General features: G+C 39.1%; 1 protein-coding gene across 2 annotated transcripts in view; it reads right to left on the bottom strand.

The window, feature by feature from the left end:
* Positions 1 to 124: 124 nt before the first annotated feature.
* Positions 125 to 13810, bottom strand: part of CFAP263 (cilia and flagella associated protein 263) — a 30479-nt gene continuing 16793 nt past the window's right edge. For both annotated transcript variants that reach the window (XM_065899161.1, XM_065899160.1), the window contains exons 8-9: positions 1618 to 1773; positions 125 to 289 (exon numbers count right to left, since the gene is read on the bottom strand). In XM_065899161.1, the coding sequence (XP_065755233.1) occupies positions 161 to 289; positions 1618 to 1773 (285 nt within the window). In that variant the 3' untranslated portion in view covers positions 125 to 160. The remainder of the gene's footprint in view (positions 290 to 1617; positions 1774 to 13810) is intronic.

Raw genomic sequence — 13810 nt, 5'->3', positions numbered from 1 at the left:
TTCTTTCAGTGTTTATGGTTCCCGGAGTCAGGCTGTGAAAACACTCCCCGGGGGCCGATGTGGCCTGGGAGGTGACCAGCAACCTGGCTGGAGAATTGGGGACACCAGCCAGCACAGGGAACAGTGAGAGGACCCCATGACTAGAGAGGAGCTGATTACTTTAATGGATCACTTTTTGGTCGGCAGCCGTCGCCTCCCTCTGGCTATTTCCCAGGGGGCAAATTGCCCGCAACTGCTCATTGGTGATTTTCATTTTATTCCAAGCCTTGCGGTAGCCTTTTAAGGACATCTGCAAAAGGGAGAAAGAGGGAGGAGGGAGAAGGTCATTTGGGACAAACAGATTGTGCCTATTCTACCTGCATCCAGCCCTGTGATGGTATGGATGACCTCGTATATGGGGCAGTGTCTGCTTGCGTGCGGCGGACGCAGGCCACCTTGGGGCATCTGGAGGACTCTTCTAGAGCTTGTCTCTGTTCCATGAAGTGAGAAGTTGCAGGTTCCTTCTGTACTTCTTTGCTACTTCTTAGCCCCAGATGTGATGGGCCCAAGTATGGATCCTAATTTACTTTCCTGCTGCCAAGTGACCACTATAAGGGCAGGTAAACGCTCTGTGGAAAATGGAGCTGGGGTCTAGATGTGAGAATGCCAAGCTTCCCAAGTGACCTGACTGGGTTTTTAAGCTACCCTAAGGATGTCTTAAGTGCCCTCAGTGTGCAACCTGGTCTGTGGCAGTCTTGGTGCTTTCCTTTTTTTTTGATGCCAGCATATCATTTGCACTTTTCCTTTTTCTCTTCCATGGCTTACAAGGGGCAAGGGTGCTTCTGTGCACACTGTACCATATGAAAACGCTATGGGGTTAGTCAACATCAAAAACCCATGGCAAATATGTAAATGCATGGAATCGGGTTCTGAGTGATATTAAAATCCATTATTGGGCTTCCCTGGTGGCACAGTGGTTGAGAATCTGCCTGCTAATGCAGGGGACACGGGTTCGAGCCCTGGTCTGGGAGGATCCCACATGCCACGGATTAACTAGGCCCATGAGCCACAACTACTGAGCCTGTGCGTCCGGAGCCTGTGCTCCGCAACAAGAGAGGCCGCGATAGTGAGAGGCCCGCGCACCGCGATGAAGAGTGGCTCCTGCTTGCCACAGCTAGAGAAAGCCCTTGCACAGAAACCAAGACCCAACACAGCAAAAATAAATTAATTAATTAATAAACTCCTACCCCCAACATCTTAAAAAAAATCCATTATTATCTCAATTTTTAAAAACTGGCTTCTCCATGTATAAAATAGCAATCACTGAATTATCAATGGTTGGGAGAGGGATTCAGAAGCTTCCAGAGATCAATAAGAAAACAAGCAACTAAAAACACACCATTACTAGAGTCTCTTCCTGATAACCTGAAAAGACTGTCCCTAACAAGAAAAAGAAACTTTAAGGAAAAAAAAAAAAAAAGCCATCTTTATTTTGGTGTAAGAGTCGAAGCAACGGCTGAGATTTCTCACAGGTATTACGTGTCTAAAATCCTGTATTCTTACCTCAGCAAACAAAATCCTAAACAAAAATGTGAGGGCCATAAGATATCGCGGGTCTTGGGACTTCCTGTAACTCACCTCTGCAATCTCCACTTTCCTCTCCCACATCCCGATGGCCTTCTCCAGGTCCCTGTTTCGCATCTTCTCCCGGACGTACATCATCACCTGTGGCACTCGGAACTCAGACAGCTGCTTCCGGAGCTGCTTGTTCAGAGCCATGGCCTTGGCCCGGTCCTGGGTTGGGAAGGACCAATTAAATGTGGGGCTCCCTGGCAGTTCTAGCCTCCTGGGACTTACTGGCCCTGGCATCTCTCCCCAGTTTCAATGTAGTTCTAAAAATAATGTTTACATTTTCAAAGGAGTGGGTGAAATCACAAGATTCTTTTTCTTTACAGATCGTGACATTTTCGTCCAGTTTAGAAACATTAAGTAAAGTCTAAAACAGTCTTTTTCCCTCCCTTCCTTCCTTTCTTCCTTCCTCCCTTCCTTCCTCTATTAAGGAATATGCTTTAGTTTTGATTGCTTAGGGGCTTTTTTTGCTTTTTAAGTATACTTTGATTAGATCAATTTCAATTCATTTTCCTGTCTTTTTTTTTTTGGCAGAATACACCTAACATAAAATTTCCCATTTTAACCGTTTTTAAGTGTACAGTTCTGTGGCATTCACAGAACAATTCACATTGTTTTGCAACCTTTATCACCAGCCATCTCCAGAATTTTTTCACCTGCCCCAACTGAACCTCTGTACCCATTAAACACTAACTCCTCAAACCCCTCCCCATAGGCCCTGGCAACTACCATTCTATTTTCTGTCTCCATGAATGTGACTACTCTAGGTAACTCATATAAGTGGAATCATACAATATTTGCCCTTTTGTGACTGGCTAATTTCACTTAGCATAAATGTCTTCAGGGTTCATCCATGTTGTAGCATGTCAAAATTTCTTTCCTTTTTAAGGATGAATAATATTCATCCTTAAAAGAATATAAATAAAACAATATATTCTATTATATGCATATACAACTCACTTTGGTTATTCACTCATCTGTCGATGGACACTTGAGTTGCTTCTACATTTTGGCTATTGTAAGTAATGCTGCTACAAACATGGGTGTACAAATACCTGTTGTTCAAGTTCATGCTTTCAATTATTTTGGGTATATACCTGGAAGACAACTTGCTGGATCATATGATTATTCAATTTTTTGAGGACTCTGTCTTTTTACATTTCGTTTTCAAAAATTATTATACAGTAAAATTAACTAGTCTTTTTCTTCCGAGTGGCTTTTTGAATTAGCATTGTCCTTTTAACAATTGTTTTGAATAGGCAATACGTTCAATTCAAATGGTATAAAAGTACACAGTGACAAGCTCCCAACCCACCCCTGTCCCCAGCCACACAAGTCCCCTTCCAAGAAGCACACACTGTTTTTAGGTTTCATGCATCCTTCTAGAAATCTATATCCATACAAACATATATGTTTACCTTTCTGACCCAAAGAGTAGCCAATTCTATTCACTTTCATTCATCTAAATTTTTCCTTCCACTCAATACATATTGAAGATTCTTCTGTATCAACACATAAAGAATTTACTCATTCTTTTTAACAGCTTCCTAATTTTCCATTGTATGGATGTACCATACTTTAACAGGTCCCCACCAACAGTCACTTAGCTTCTCCATCTCTTGCTATTACAACGAGCAGTGCTGTGCTTACAAATTTTCTGGGTATACATCATTTTGTAAAAATGCAAGTACAATATATCAGTAGGATAAGCTACTGAAAGTGAAATTGCTTATTCTAAGGCAGTGGTTCTCAACCAGAAGCTCTTTTGCCCCCAGGAGACATTTGGCAATGTCTGGAGACATTTTTGTGTGTCACAATTAGGGGAGTGCTACTGGCATAGGGTAGGTGGAGGCCAGGGATGCTGCTAAACACCCTGCAATGCACAGGATGGCCCCCACAACGAAGAATTATCTGACCCGAAATGTCAGTAGGGTCTAGGTTGAGACACCCTGCCCTAAGCATATGTGTATGTACGGTAAATGGTGCTAACGTGCCTTCTATTATAATGATGAAGCCAATTATACTTCCGCAGCAATGTTTGAGACTGCCTGTTTTCTCCATTCTCGCAACACAATCTTACTTTTTCATCTTTGTCAATCTAACAGAGGGAAAATGGTACCTCATTATAGCTTTTATTTTCTGTTCCTTATGAGCAAAGAGGAACATTTTTCATATGTTTAAGATTTTTTAGCTTTTCTGTTTAAATCTTTGGCCCAGTTTTTTCCTATTTTTTGTTAGATTTTTCTTGTTAATTTATAAGACATTTATCTTTTAAGAAAATTAGCTCCTTCTGATATTAATACAATATTTTTCCAGTTACTTATCTTTGGGCTTCGCTTATGATGGTTTTTGCCATGCAGAAAATTTTTTATTTTTATATAGCTGACTTTATTGATTTCATGGTTTATAGCTTTCACATTTTAAAAGTCTTCCATATTCCAAGATTACGATAAAAATGTTCCCATTATATAAGTTCAGGACTTGAATGGTTCTATTGTTAACATTTAAATCTCTGATACGCCTGGATTAATTTTGCTATTACATATAGTTCCAAATTAATTTTTTCCTAAATGGCTACCCAGTCATTGCAAATCATTTATTGAATAATCTGTTGTCTCTCATTGCAATGCTACCTTTATCACAAACTAAATGTATCAATATCAAAACTATCAGAAACTTGATCATATACATATCATATATGGTCTGTATTAGAGTTCATCATATGGCTTACGTTTTTTTCTTTTATCTTCCCATCTATTCATGGACTTGTTTTAAATACTGTAACTTCATAACACGTTTCAGTATCTAGTAAGGCTAGTCTCCTCCTTATTAAGAATTTTGGGGATATTCTTATTTATTCTTCCAAAAGAATTTTTGAGTCAGTTTACTTAAGCCTTTAAAGAAATCTCCTTGTGGGACTTCCCTGTTGGTCCAGTGGGTAGGACTCCATGCTCCCAATGCAGGAGGCCTGGGTTCAATCCCTGGTCAGGGAACTAGATCCTGCGTGCATTTTGCAACTAGGTGTTTGCGTGCCGCAACTGAGAGTCCACGTGCCGCAACCAAGAAGTCTGCATGCCGCAGCTAAGAAGCCCGTGTGCCATGACTTAAAAAGATCCTGCATGCCATGACTGAGGATCTCAAATGCTGCAATTAAGACCCAGTGCAGCCAAAATAAATAAATAAAAATTTTTAAAAATCTCCTTGTTATTTTAATTGGAATACTATTATTTCACAGATCAACTTAAACAGAACTAACATTTTTTATGATGTTGAATCTTCCTAACCTAGTATTGTATTTTGATTCCTTGCTGTGACACTGGCATCACCTGGGAATTGGGTGAACATGCAAAGCCTCAGGCCACCCATACCTATCCAATCAGAATCTGCTTTTAACAAGATCCCCAGGTGACTGTTTGTCACCTTCTCGTTTGAGAAATGCTGTTTTAACCCAATAAAATTATTTTTTTATCAACTTTTTTTCAGAATGCAACAAAAATTTGTCAGGCAGTGTTCAGTGCATACCTATTATCGGTCTAGCATGACATACAACAGTGGGGAGACCTAAAAATGTACCCAGAACCATCAGTGGACACTCCTGTGAGAATGATGATTACAGAATACCTAAGATAAAATATAATGAAGTAGCAAGAATTAAAGCATTAAAAAATAGGTACTAGCTATGAGGGATACACTGAGAAGACCCGGGACTGCAGTCCCTATGCAGCACCCCACTTGTAGAGCAGGGGTGAAACTACAGGAAAGACAGGCCACTGTTTCCACACCCAGCTCCAGTGCAATGGTGCAGAAATTTTGCCCAAGGGGAGAGGCTGTAAAATATAAAGCTCTGGAACGCTGCCTAAGAAGGTGAACTTTATTTGGATCAGAGTGTGGGGAGTTCATGCTAAAGACTTTGTGGAAAACAATGGAGATCTTTGGGGTGAGCAATTAAGATCAATCTGATAGTTCCATATTAGTAGCAACAAGCAAAAAGTAGATTAGCTAGATGTTTAACTTAACCAGAGAAAGAGACAATTAAGAGCCTTATGGGGTTAGAGCAAGCCTCAATGACTGGCAACACTTTGCCCCTGTGACAGGGCCTGACTGTAATTAGATCAGAATGTGGAACAATTCACGTCTCAGGGTGTTAAAGCAATAGAGCAATTAGCTAGTAATTAATAGAGGCTAACAGCTAGGTGTGACACCAATAGAGGTAGACTGGCAAGAAGTTTAGCTGGAAGATGGAGGAGTTAAAGAGAACTAAGCTGAAATCACCCTGGTTGTCAGGGAGATTGTATCCATGATCAAGGCTGTACCCTCTGGGGAGCCACATCAGAGGCTACTAACAGCAGGAGAAATAGACTTTACTGAATTAGTCCAGCCAAATTAGTACACAACAAACAAAAACAATGACAAGACCAAGATCAGTATCTGGTGATGCTAAAGTATATTATCTAAAAAGTCCAGTATTCAACAAAAATTACGAAATAGGAAAGAAACAAGGAAGTGTGACCCACACCCGGAAAAAAGCAGGCAACATAAACTGCCTTTCGGAGAATCCAGATGGTGGACTTAGCAAAGTCTTTGAAGCAACTATTATAAAGATGTTCAAAAAACGAAAGGAAACCATGTTTAAAGAATTAAAAGAATATATGATGATAGTGTCTTATCAGAGAATATCAATAAAGAGGTAGAAATTATTTAAAAAATAAAAAGAAGAACCAAATAGAAAATCTGGAGTCTTTCCAAACAGAATGAAAAATTCACTAGAGAGGATCAACAGTACATTTAAGCCAAGAGAAGAAATAATCAGTTAACTTAAGGTAAGTTGATAGAGATTATGCAATATGAAGAGCACAGAGAAAAAAGAAGAAAGAAGTCTTGGAGAAATGTGGAACACCCCTAAGTGCACCAACACACATGAAAACTTCCCACATCCACAAACTTCAACAAACTCCAAGTAGGATTAGTGCAAAGAAATCCATGCCCAGATACTTTGTACCCAAAATGTTGACTGACAAGGCAAAGAGAATATATTGAAAGCAGCAAGAGAAAACAATTCATCACATACAAGGGAAGCCCAATAAGATTAATAGCTGACTTCTCATCAGAAACAAAATGGAGGCCCAAAGGCAGTGGGATGACATACTCTAAGTGCTGAAAGGAAAAAAAAAAACTGTCGACAAAGAATCTTACATCCAGCAAAACTATCTTTCAAAAATGCAAGAAAGCAATGAGCAAGCACACCCAGATCTTGGTTTCCAATATTAATCAAATAAAAAGACCTAAAACTTCTTGGAGAAATGGCTAATTCTAGGACTGGGGCAGGAAATATACAAGAAGAGCCTGGAGCATCTTCCAGTTCCAGAAGGGAAAGAGGTGCTCAAAACAAAACACACACACATACAACAACAACAATAACGACCCACAAAAATGGGGATAAACCAGAGGAACACAGAACCTGACTGAAAGAGCTCTCAATAGCCAACTGGAACAATGGGAGCAACAAAATAAATAATGTTAGATTATAAACCAATATATAAAATTAATATTCATGAATTGATGCTGATATAAATAAATAATTTTTAAAATAAACAAATGGGGTAGAATTGATAAATCTCTCACAGAGAAGAATTCCAAAAAATTTATAACCCCTACTTCTTAAGCGTGGCCTGCACACAGGACCTTCCTTCCAAAGAGTAAAGTCTGAAAAGTGGGAAAGAGTAACTTTGCAGTCGAGAAACCTGTGGAACACCATCTCAGCCAGATGATCAAGGTTAACATCAGCAATGAAAAGTCTTGTTGACAGGATGCTCCCTTGATATGATGTGATGAAAATAGCACTTTACTTCTGTAGAACAAGGCTACATCCAAGAAAACAAATAGCACAAACACAGGTAATTATGGACGTAATTATTAAAAAAACAGCATAATTGCATATTTTCCTTCTTTTAACTGACTTTAAAAGCATTTTCATAAAACAATATGTATATAATTTTATATTGGACCTATAACATATAAAATGTAATATATTTGACAATAATAGCACAAAACCAGGCTGAAATGAATCTGTATTTGAGTAGGAAGATAACACCAGATGGTAACTCAGATCTACAGTAAGAAGTGAAGAGAACCACACAAGTGGTAAAGGAAGGTTAGTGTAACAAATTCTATGAACATAATGCATCTCCTTTCTTCTTTCAGCTTTTGGATCCCTTCCTCACACCATTTACAAAGTAACTCACAATGCATTGTAACCTAAATTTAAGACCTATAAAAGTCTTAAGAAGAGACATAGGAGGGACTTCCCTGGTGGCACAGTGGTTAAGAATCCACCTGCCAATGGAGGGGACACGGGTTTGAGCCCTGGGCTGGGAAGATCCCACAGGCTGTGCACCAACTAAGCCCGTGCGCCACAGCTACTGAGCCTGTGCTCTACAGCCTGTGAGCCACAACTACTGAGCCTGTGCACCACAACTACTGAAGCCTGTGTACCTAGAGCCTGTGCTCCTCAACAAAGGAAGCCACTGCAACAAGAAGCCCGCACACTACAACGAACAGTACCCCGCTCGCCACAACTAGAGAAAGTCCTCATGCAGCAACAAAAACCCAACTCAGCCAAAAATAAATAAATAAAATAAATAAATTTATTTAAAAAAAAAACTGGGCAAAGGCCTTGAATAGACATTTCGGCAAAAATGACAGACATGTGGCCAAAAAGCATATGAAAAGATGCTTCATGTCATCAGTAATCAAGGAAATTCAAATCAAAACCACAATGAAATACCACTTCACACCCACTAGGACAGCATTAAAAAAAACACCTGAAAATAACAAGTGTTGGTGAACACGAACAGAAATTGGAACACTCACACGTACATTTTCTTTCTTTTTTTTTTCTTTTTGCGGTATGCAGGCCTCTCACTGTTCTGGCCTCTCCCGTTGCAGAGCACAGGCTCCAGACGCGCAGGCTCAGCGGCCATGGCTCACGGGCCCAGCTGCTCCGCGGCATGTGGGATCCTCCCAGACCGGGGCACGAACCTGTGTCCCCTGCATCGGCAGGCGGACTCTCAACCACTGCGCCACCCAGGAAGCCCCACTTTCTTTTTTTAAGTTATAGGAATTTTCTTTATATTTCCACTCAACTTTCATGTATTTCTTTTTCTTATTAGTCATCGATTTTCTACACATCAGTATATACATGTCAGTCTCAATTGCCCAATTCATCACACCACAATCCCCACTCCCTGCCACTTTCCCCCCTTGGTGTCCATGCATTTTTTCTCTACTTCTGTGTCTCAATTTATGCTCTGCAAACCAGTTCATCTGTACCATTTTCTAGGCTCCACATATATGCGTTAATATACGATATTTGTTTTTCTCCTTCTGACTTACTTCACTCTGTATGACAGTCTCTAGATCCATCCACCTCTCTACAAATGACCCAATTTCATTCCTTTTCTGGCTGAGTAATATTCCATTGTATATATGTACCACAACTTCTTTATCCATTCGTCTGTCAATGGGCATTTAGGTTGCTTCCATGACCTGGCTATTGTAAATAGTGCTGCAATGAACACTGGGGTGCATGTGTCTTTTTAAATTATGTTTTTCTCTGGGTATATGCCCAGTAGTGGGATTGCTGGGTCATATGATAATTCTATCTTTAGTTCTTTAAGGAACCCCCATACTGTTCTCCATAGTGGCTGTATCAATTTACACTCCCACCAACAGTGCAAGACACTTCTCTTTTCTCCACACTCTCTCCTGCATTTGTTGTTTGTAGATTTTCTAATAATGCCCATTCTGACTGGTGTGAGGTGATACCTCACTGTAGTTTTGATTTGCATTTCTCTAATGATTAGTGATGTCGAGCATCCTTTCACGTGTTTGCTGGCAATCTGTATATCTTCTTTGGAGACATGTCTATTTAGGTCTTCTGCCCATTTTTGGATTGGGTTGTTTGATTTTTTGATATTGAGCTGCATGAGTTGCTTGTATATTTTGGAGATTAATCCTTTGTCAATTGCTTCATTTACAAATATTTTCTCCCATTCTGAGGGTTGTCTTTTCATCTAGTTTATGGTTTCCTTTGCTGTACAAAAGCTTTTAAGTTTCATTAGGTCCCATTTGTTTATTTTTGGTTTTATTTCCATTACTCTGGGAGGTGGATCAAAAATATCTTGTTGTGATTTATGTCAAAAACTGTTCTTCCTATGTTTTCCGCTAAGAGTTTTATAGTGCCCGGTTACACTTACGTCTCTAATCCATTTTGAGTTAATTTTGTGTATGGTGTTAGGGAGTGTTCTAATTTCGATCTTTTACATGGAGCTGTCCAGTTTTCCCAGCACCACTTATTGAAGAGACTGTCTTTACTCCATTGTATGTCTTTGCCTCCTTTGTCATAGATTAGTTGACCATAGATGCGTGGGTTTATCTCTGGGCTTTCTGTCCTGTTCCATTGATCTATATTTCTGTTTTTGTGCCAGTACCATATTGTCTTGATTACTGTAGCTTTGTAGTATAGTCTGAAGTCAGGGAGTCTGATTCCTCCAGCTCCATTTTTTTCCCTCAAGACTGCTTTGGCTATTCAGGGTCTTTTGTGTCTCCATACAAATTTAAGATTTTTTGTTCTAGCTCTGTAAAAAATGTCATTGGTAATTTGATAGGGATTGCATTGAATCTGTAGATTGCTTTGGGTAGTACAGTCATTTGCACAATATTGAGTCTTCCAATCCAAGAACATGGTATATCTCTCCATCTGTTGGTATCATCTTTAATTTCTTTCATCAGTGTCTTATAGTTTTCTGCATACAGGTCTTTTGTCTCCCTAGGTAGGTTTATTCCTAGGTATTTTATTCTTTTTGTTGCAATGGTAAATGGGAGTGTTTCATTAATTTCTCTTTCAGATTTTTCATCATTAGTGTATAGGAATGCAAGAGATTTCTGTGCATTAATTTTGTATCCTGCAACTTTACCAAACTCATTGATCAGCTCTAGTAGTTTTCTGGTGGCATTTTTAGGATTCTCTGTGTATAGTGCCATGTCATCTGCAAACAGGGAGAGTTTTACTTCTTCTTTTCCAATTTGTATTTCTTTTATTTCTTTTTCTTCTCTGATTGTCATGGCTAGGACTTCCAAAACTATGTTGAATAATAGTGGTGAGAGTGGACATCCTTGTCTTGTTCATGATCTTAGAGGAAATGCTTTCAGTTTTTCACCATTGAGAATGATGTTTGCTGTGGGTTTGTTGTATATGGCCTTTATTATGTTGAGGTAGGTTCCCTCTATGCCCACTTTCTGGAGAGTTTTTATCATAAATGGGTGTTGCATTTTGTCCAATGCTTTTTCTGCATCCATTGAGATGACCATATGTTTTTTCTTTTTCAATCTGTTAATAAGGTGTATCACATTGATTGATTTGCATATATTGAAAAATTCTTGCAATCCTAGGATAAATCCCACTTGATCATGGTGTATGATCCTTTTAATGTGTTGTTGGATTCTGTTTGCTAGTATTTTGTTGAGGATTTTTGCATCTATATTCATCAGTGATATTGGGCTCTAATTTTCTTTTTCTGTAGTATCTTTGTCTGGTTTTGGTAACAGGGTGATGGTGGCCTCATAGAATGAGTTTGGGAGTTTTCCTTCCTATGCAATTTTTTTGGAAGAGTTTGAGAAGGATGAGTGTTAGCTCTTTAAATGTTTGATAGAATTCACCTGTGAAGCCATCTGGCCCTGGACTTTTGTTTGGTGGAAGATTTTTTTTTTGTGTGTGTGTGTTACGTGGGTCTCTCACTGTTGTGGCCTCTCCCGTTGCGGAGCAGAGGCTCTGGACGCGCAGGCCCAGCGGCCATGGCTCATGGGCCCAGCAGCTCCGCAGCATGTGGGATCTTCCTGGACTGGGCACAAACCCGTGTCCCCTGCATCGGCAGGCGGACTCTCAACCACTGTGCCACCAGGGAAGCCCAGGTGGAAGATTTTTAATCACAGTTTCAATTTCATTACTTGTGATTCGTTTGTTCATATTTTCTATTTCTTCCTGGTTCAGTCTTGGAAGGTTACACCTTTCTAAGAATCTGTCCATTTCTTCCAGGTTGTCCATTTTATTGACATAGAGTTGCTTGTAGTAGTCTTTTAGGATGCTTTGTATTTCTGCAGTGTCTGTTGTAACTTCTCCATTTTCATTTCTAATTTTTTGATTTGAGTCCTCTTCCTCTTTTTCTCGATGAGTCTGGCTAATGGCTTATCAATTTTGTTTATCGTCTCAAAGAACCAGCTTTTAGTTTTATTGATCTTTGCTATTGTTTTCTTTGTTTCTATTTCATTTATATCTGCTCTGATCTTTATGATTTCTTTCCTTCTGCTAACTTTTGGTTTTGTTTGTTCTTCTTTCTCTAGTTCCTTTAGGTGTAGATTAGGTTAGACTGTTTATTTGAGATTTTTCTTGTTTCTTGAGGTAGGCTCGTATAGCTACAAACTTCCCTCTTAGAACTGCTTTTGCTGCATCCCATAGGTTTTGGATCGTCGTGTTTTCATTGTCATTTGTGTGTAGGTATTTTTTGATCTCCTCTTTGATTTCTTTGTGATATCTTGGTTATTTAGTAATGTATTGTTTAGCCTCCATGTATTTGTGTTTTTTACGTTTTTTTCCCTGTAATTCATTTCTAATCTCATAGCATTGTGGTCAGAAAAGATGCTTGATATGATTTCAATTTTCTTAAATTTGCTGAGGCTTGATTTGTGACCCAAGATGTGATCTATCCTGGAGAATGTTCCATGCACACTTGAGAAGAAAGTGTAATCTAGCTGTTTTTGGATGGAATGTCCTATAAATATCAATTAAATCTATCTGGTCTATTGTGTCATTTAAAGCTTGTTTCCTTATTAATTTTCTGTTAGGATGATCTGTCCATTGGTGTAAGTGAGGTGTTAAAGTCCCCCACTATTATTCTGTTACTGTCGATTTCCTCTTTTAGAGCTGTTAGCAGTTGCCTTATGTATTGAGGTTCTCCTATGTTGGGTGCATATATATTTATAATTGTTGTATTTTCTTCTTGGATTGATCCCTTGATCATTATGTAGTGTCCTTCCTTGTCTCTTGTAACATTCTTTATTTTCAAGCCTATTTTGATATAAGTATTGCTACTCCAGCTTTCTTTTGATTTCATTTGCATAGAATATCTTTTTCCATCCCCTCACTTTCAGTCTGTATGTGTCCCTAGGTCTGAAGTGGGTCTCTTGTAGACAGCATATATATGGGTCTTGTTTTTGTATCCATTCAGCAAGCCTGTGTCTTTTCGTTGGAGCATTTAATCCATTCACGTTTAAGGTAATTATCAATATGTATGTTCCTATGACCATTTTCTTAATTGTTTTGGGTTTGTTTTTGTAGGTCCTTTTCTTCTCTTGTGTTTCCCACTTAGAGAAGTTCCTTTAGTATTTGTTGTAGAGCTGGTTTGCTGGTGCTGAATTCTCTTAGCTTTTGCTTGTCTGTAAAGCTTTTGATTTCTCCATTGAATCTGAGTGAGATCCTTGTTGGGTAGAGTAATCTTGGTTGTAGCTTCTTCCCTTTCATCACTTTAAGTATATCATGCCACTCCCTTCTGGCTTGTAGAGTTTCTGCTGAGAAATCAGCTGTTAACCTTATGGGAGTTCCCTTGTATGTTATTTGTCATTTTTCTGTTACTGCTTTCAATAATTTTTCTTTGTCTTTAATTTTTGCCAATTTGATTACTATTTGTCTTGGCGTGTTTCTCCTTGGGTTTATCCTGTATGGGACTCTCTGTGCTTCCTGGACTTGGGTGGCTATTTCCTTTTCCAAGCTGGGGAAGTTTTCGACTATAATCTCTTCAAATATTTTCTAGGGTCCTTTCTCTCTCTCTTCTCCTTCTGGGACCCCTATAATGCGAATGTTGTTACATTTAATGTTGTCCCAGAGGTCTCTTAGGCTGTCTTCATTTCTTTCCATTCTTTTTTCTTTATTCTGTTCCACAGCAGTGAATTCCACCACTCTGTCTTCCAGGTCACTTATCTGTTCTTCTGCCTCAGTTATTCTGCTATTGATTCCTTCTAGTGTATTTTTCATTTCAGTTATTGTATTGTTCATCTCTGTTTGTTTGTTCTTTCATTCTTCTAGATCTTTGTTAAACATTTCTTGCATCTTCTCGATCTTTGCCTCTGTTCTTTTTCCGAGGTCCTGGAT

Source organism: Phocoena phocoena, chromosome 20 (assembly GCF_963924675.1).
Source record: "Phocoena phocoena chromosome 20, mPhoPho1.1, whole genome shotgun sequence".
NCBI classification, from domain to species: Eukaryota; Metazoa; Chordata; class Mammalia; order Artiodactyla; family Phocoenidae; genus Phocoena; species Phocoena phocoena.
This window is presented reverse-complemented; position numbering and strand designations above follow the sequence as displayed.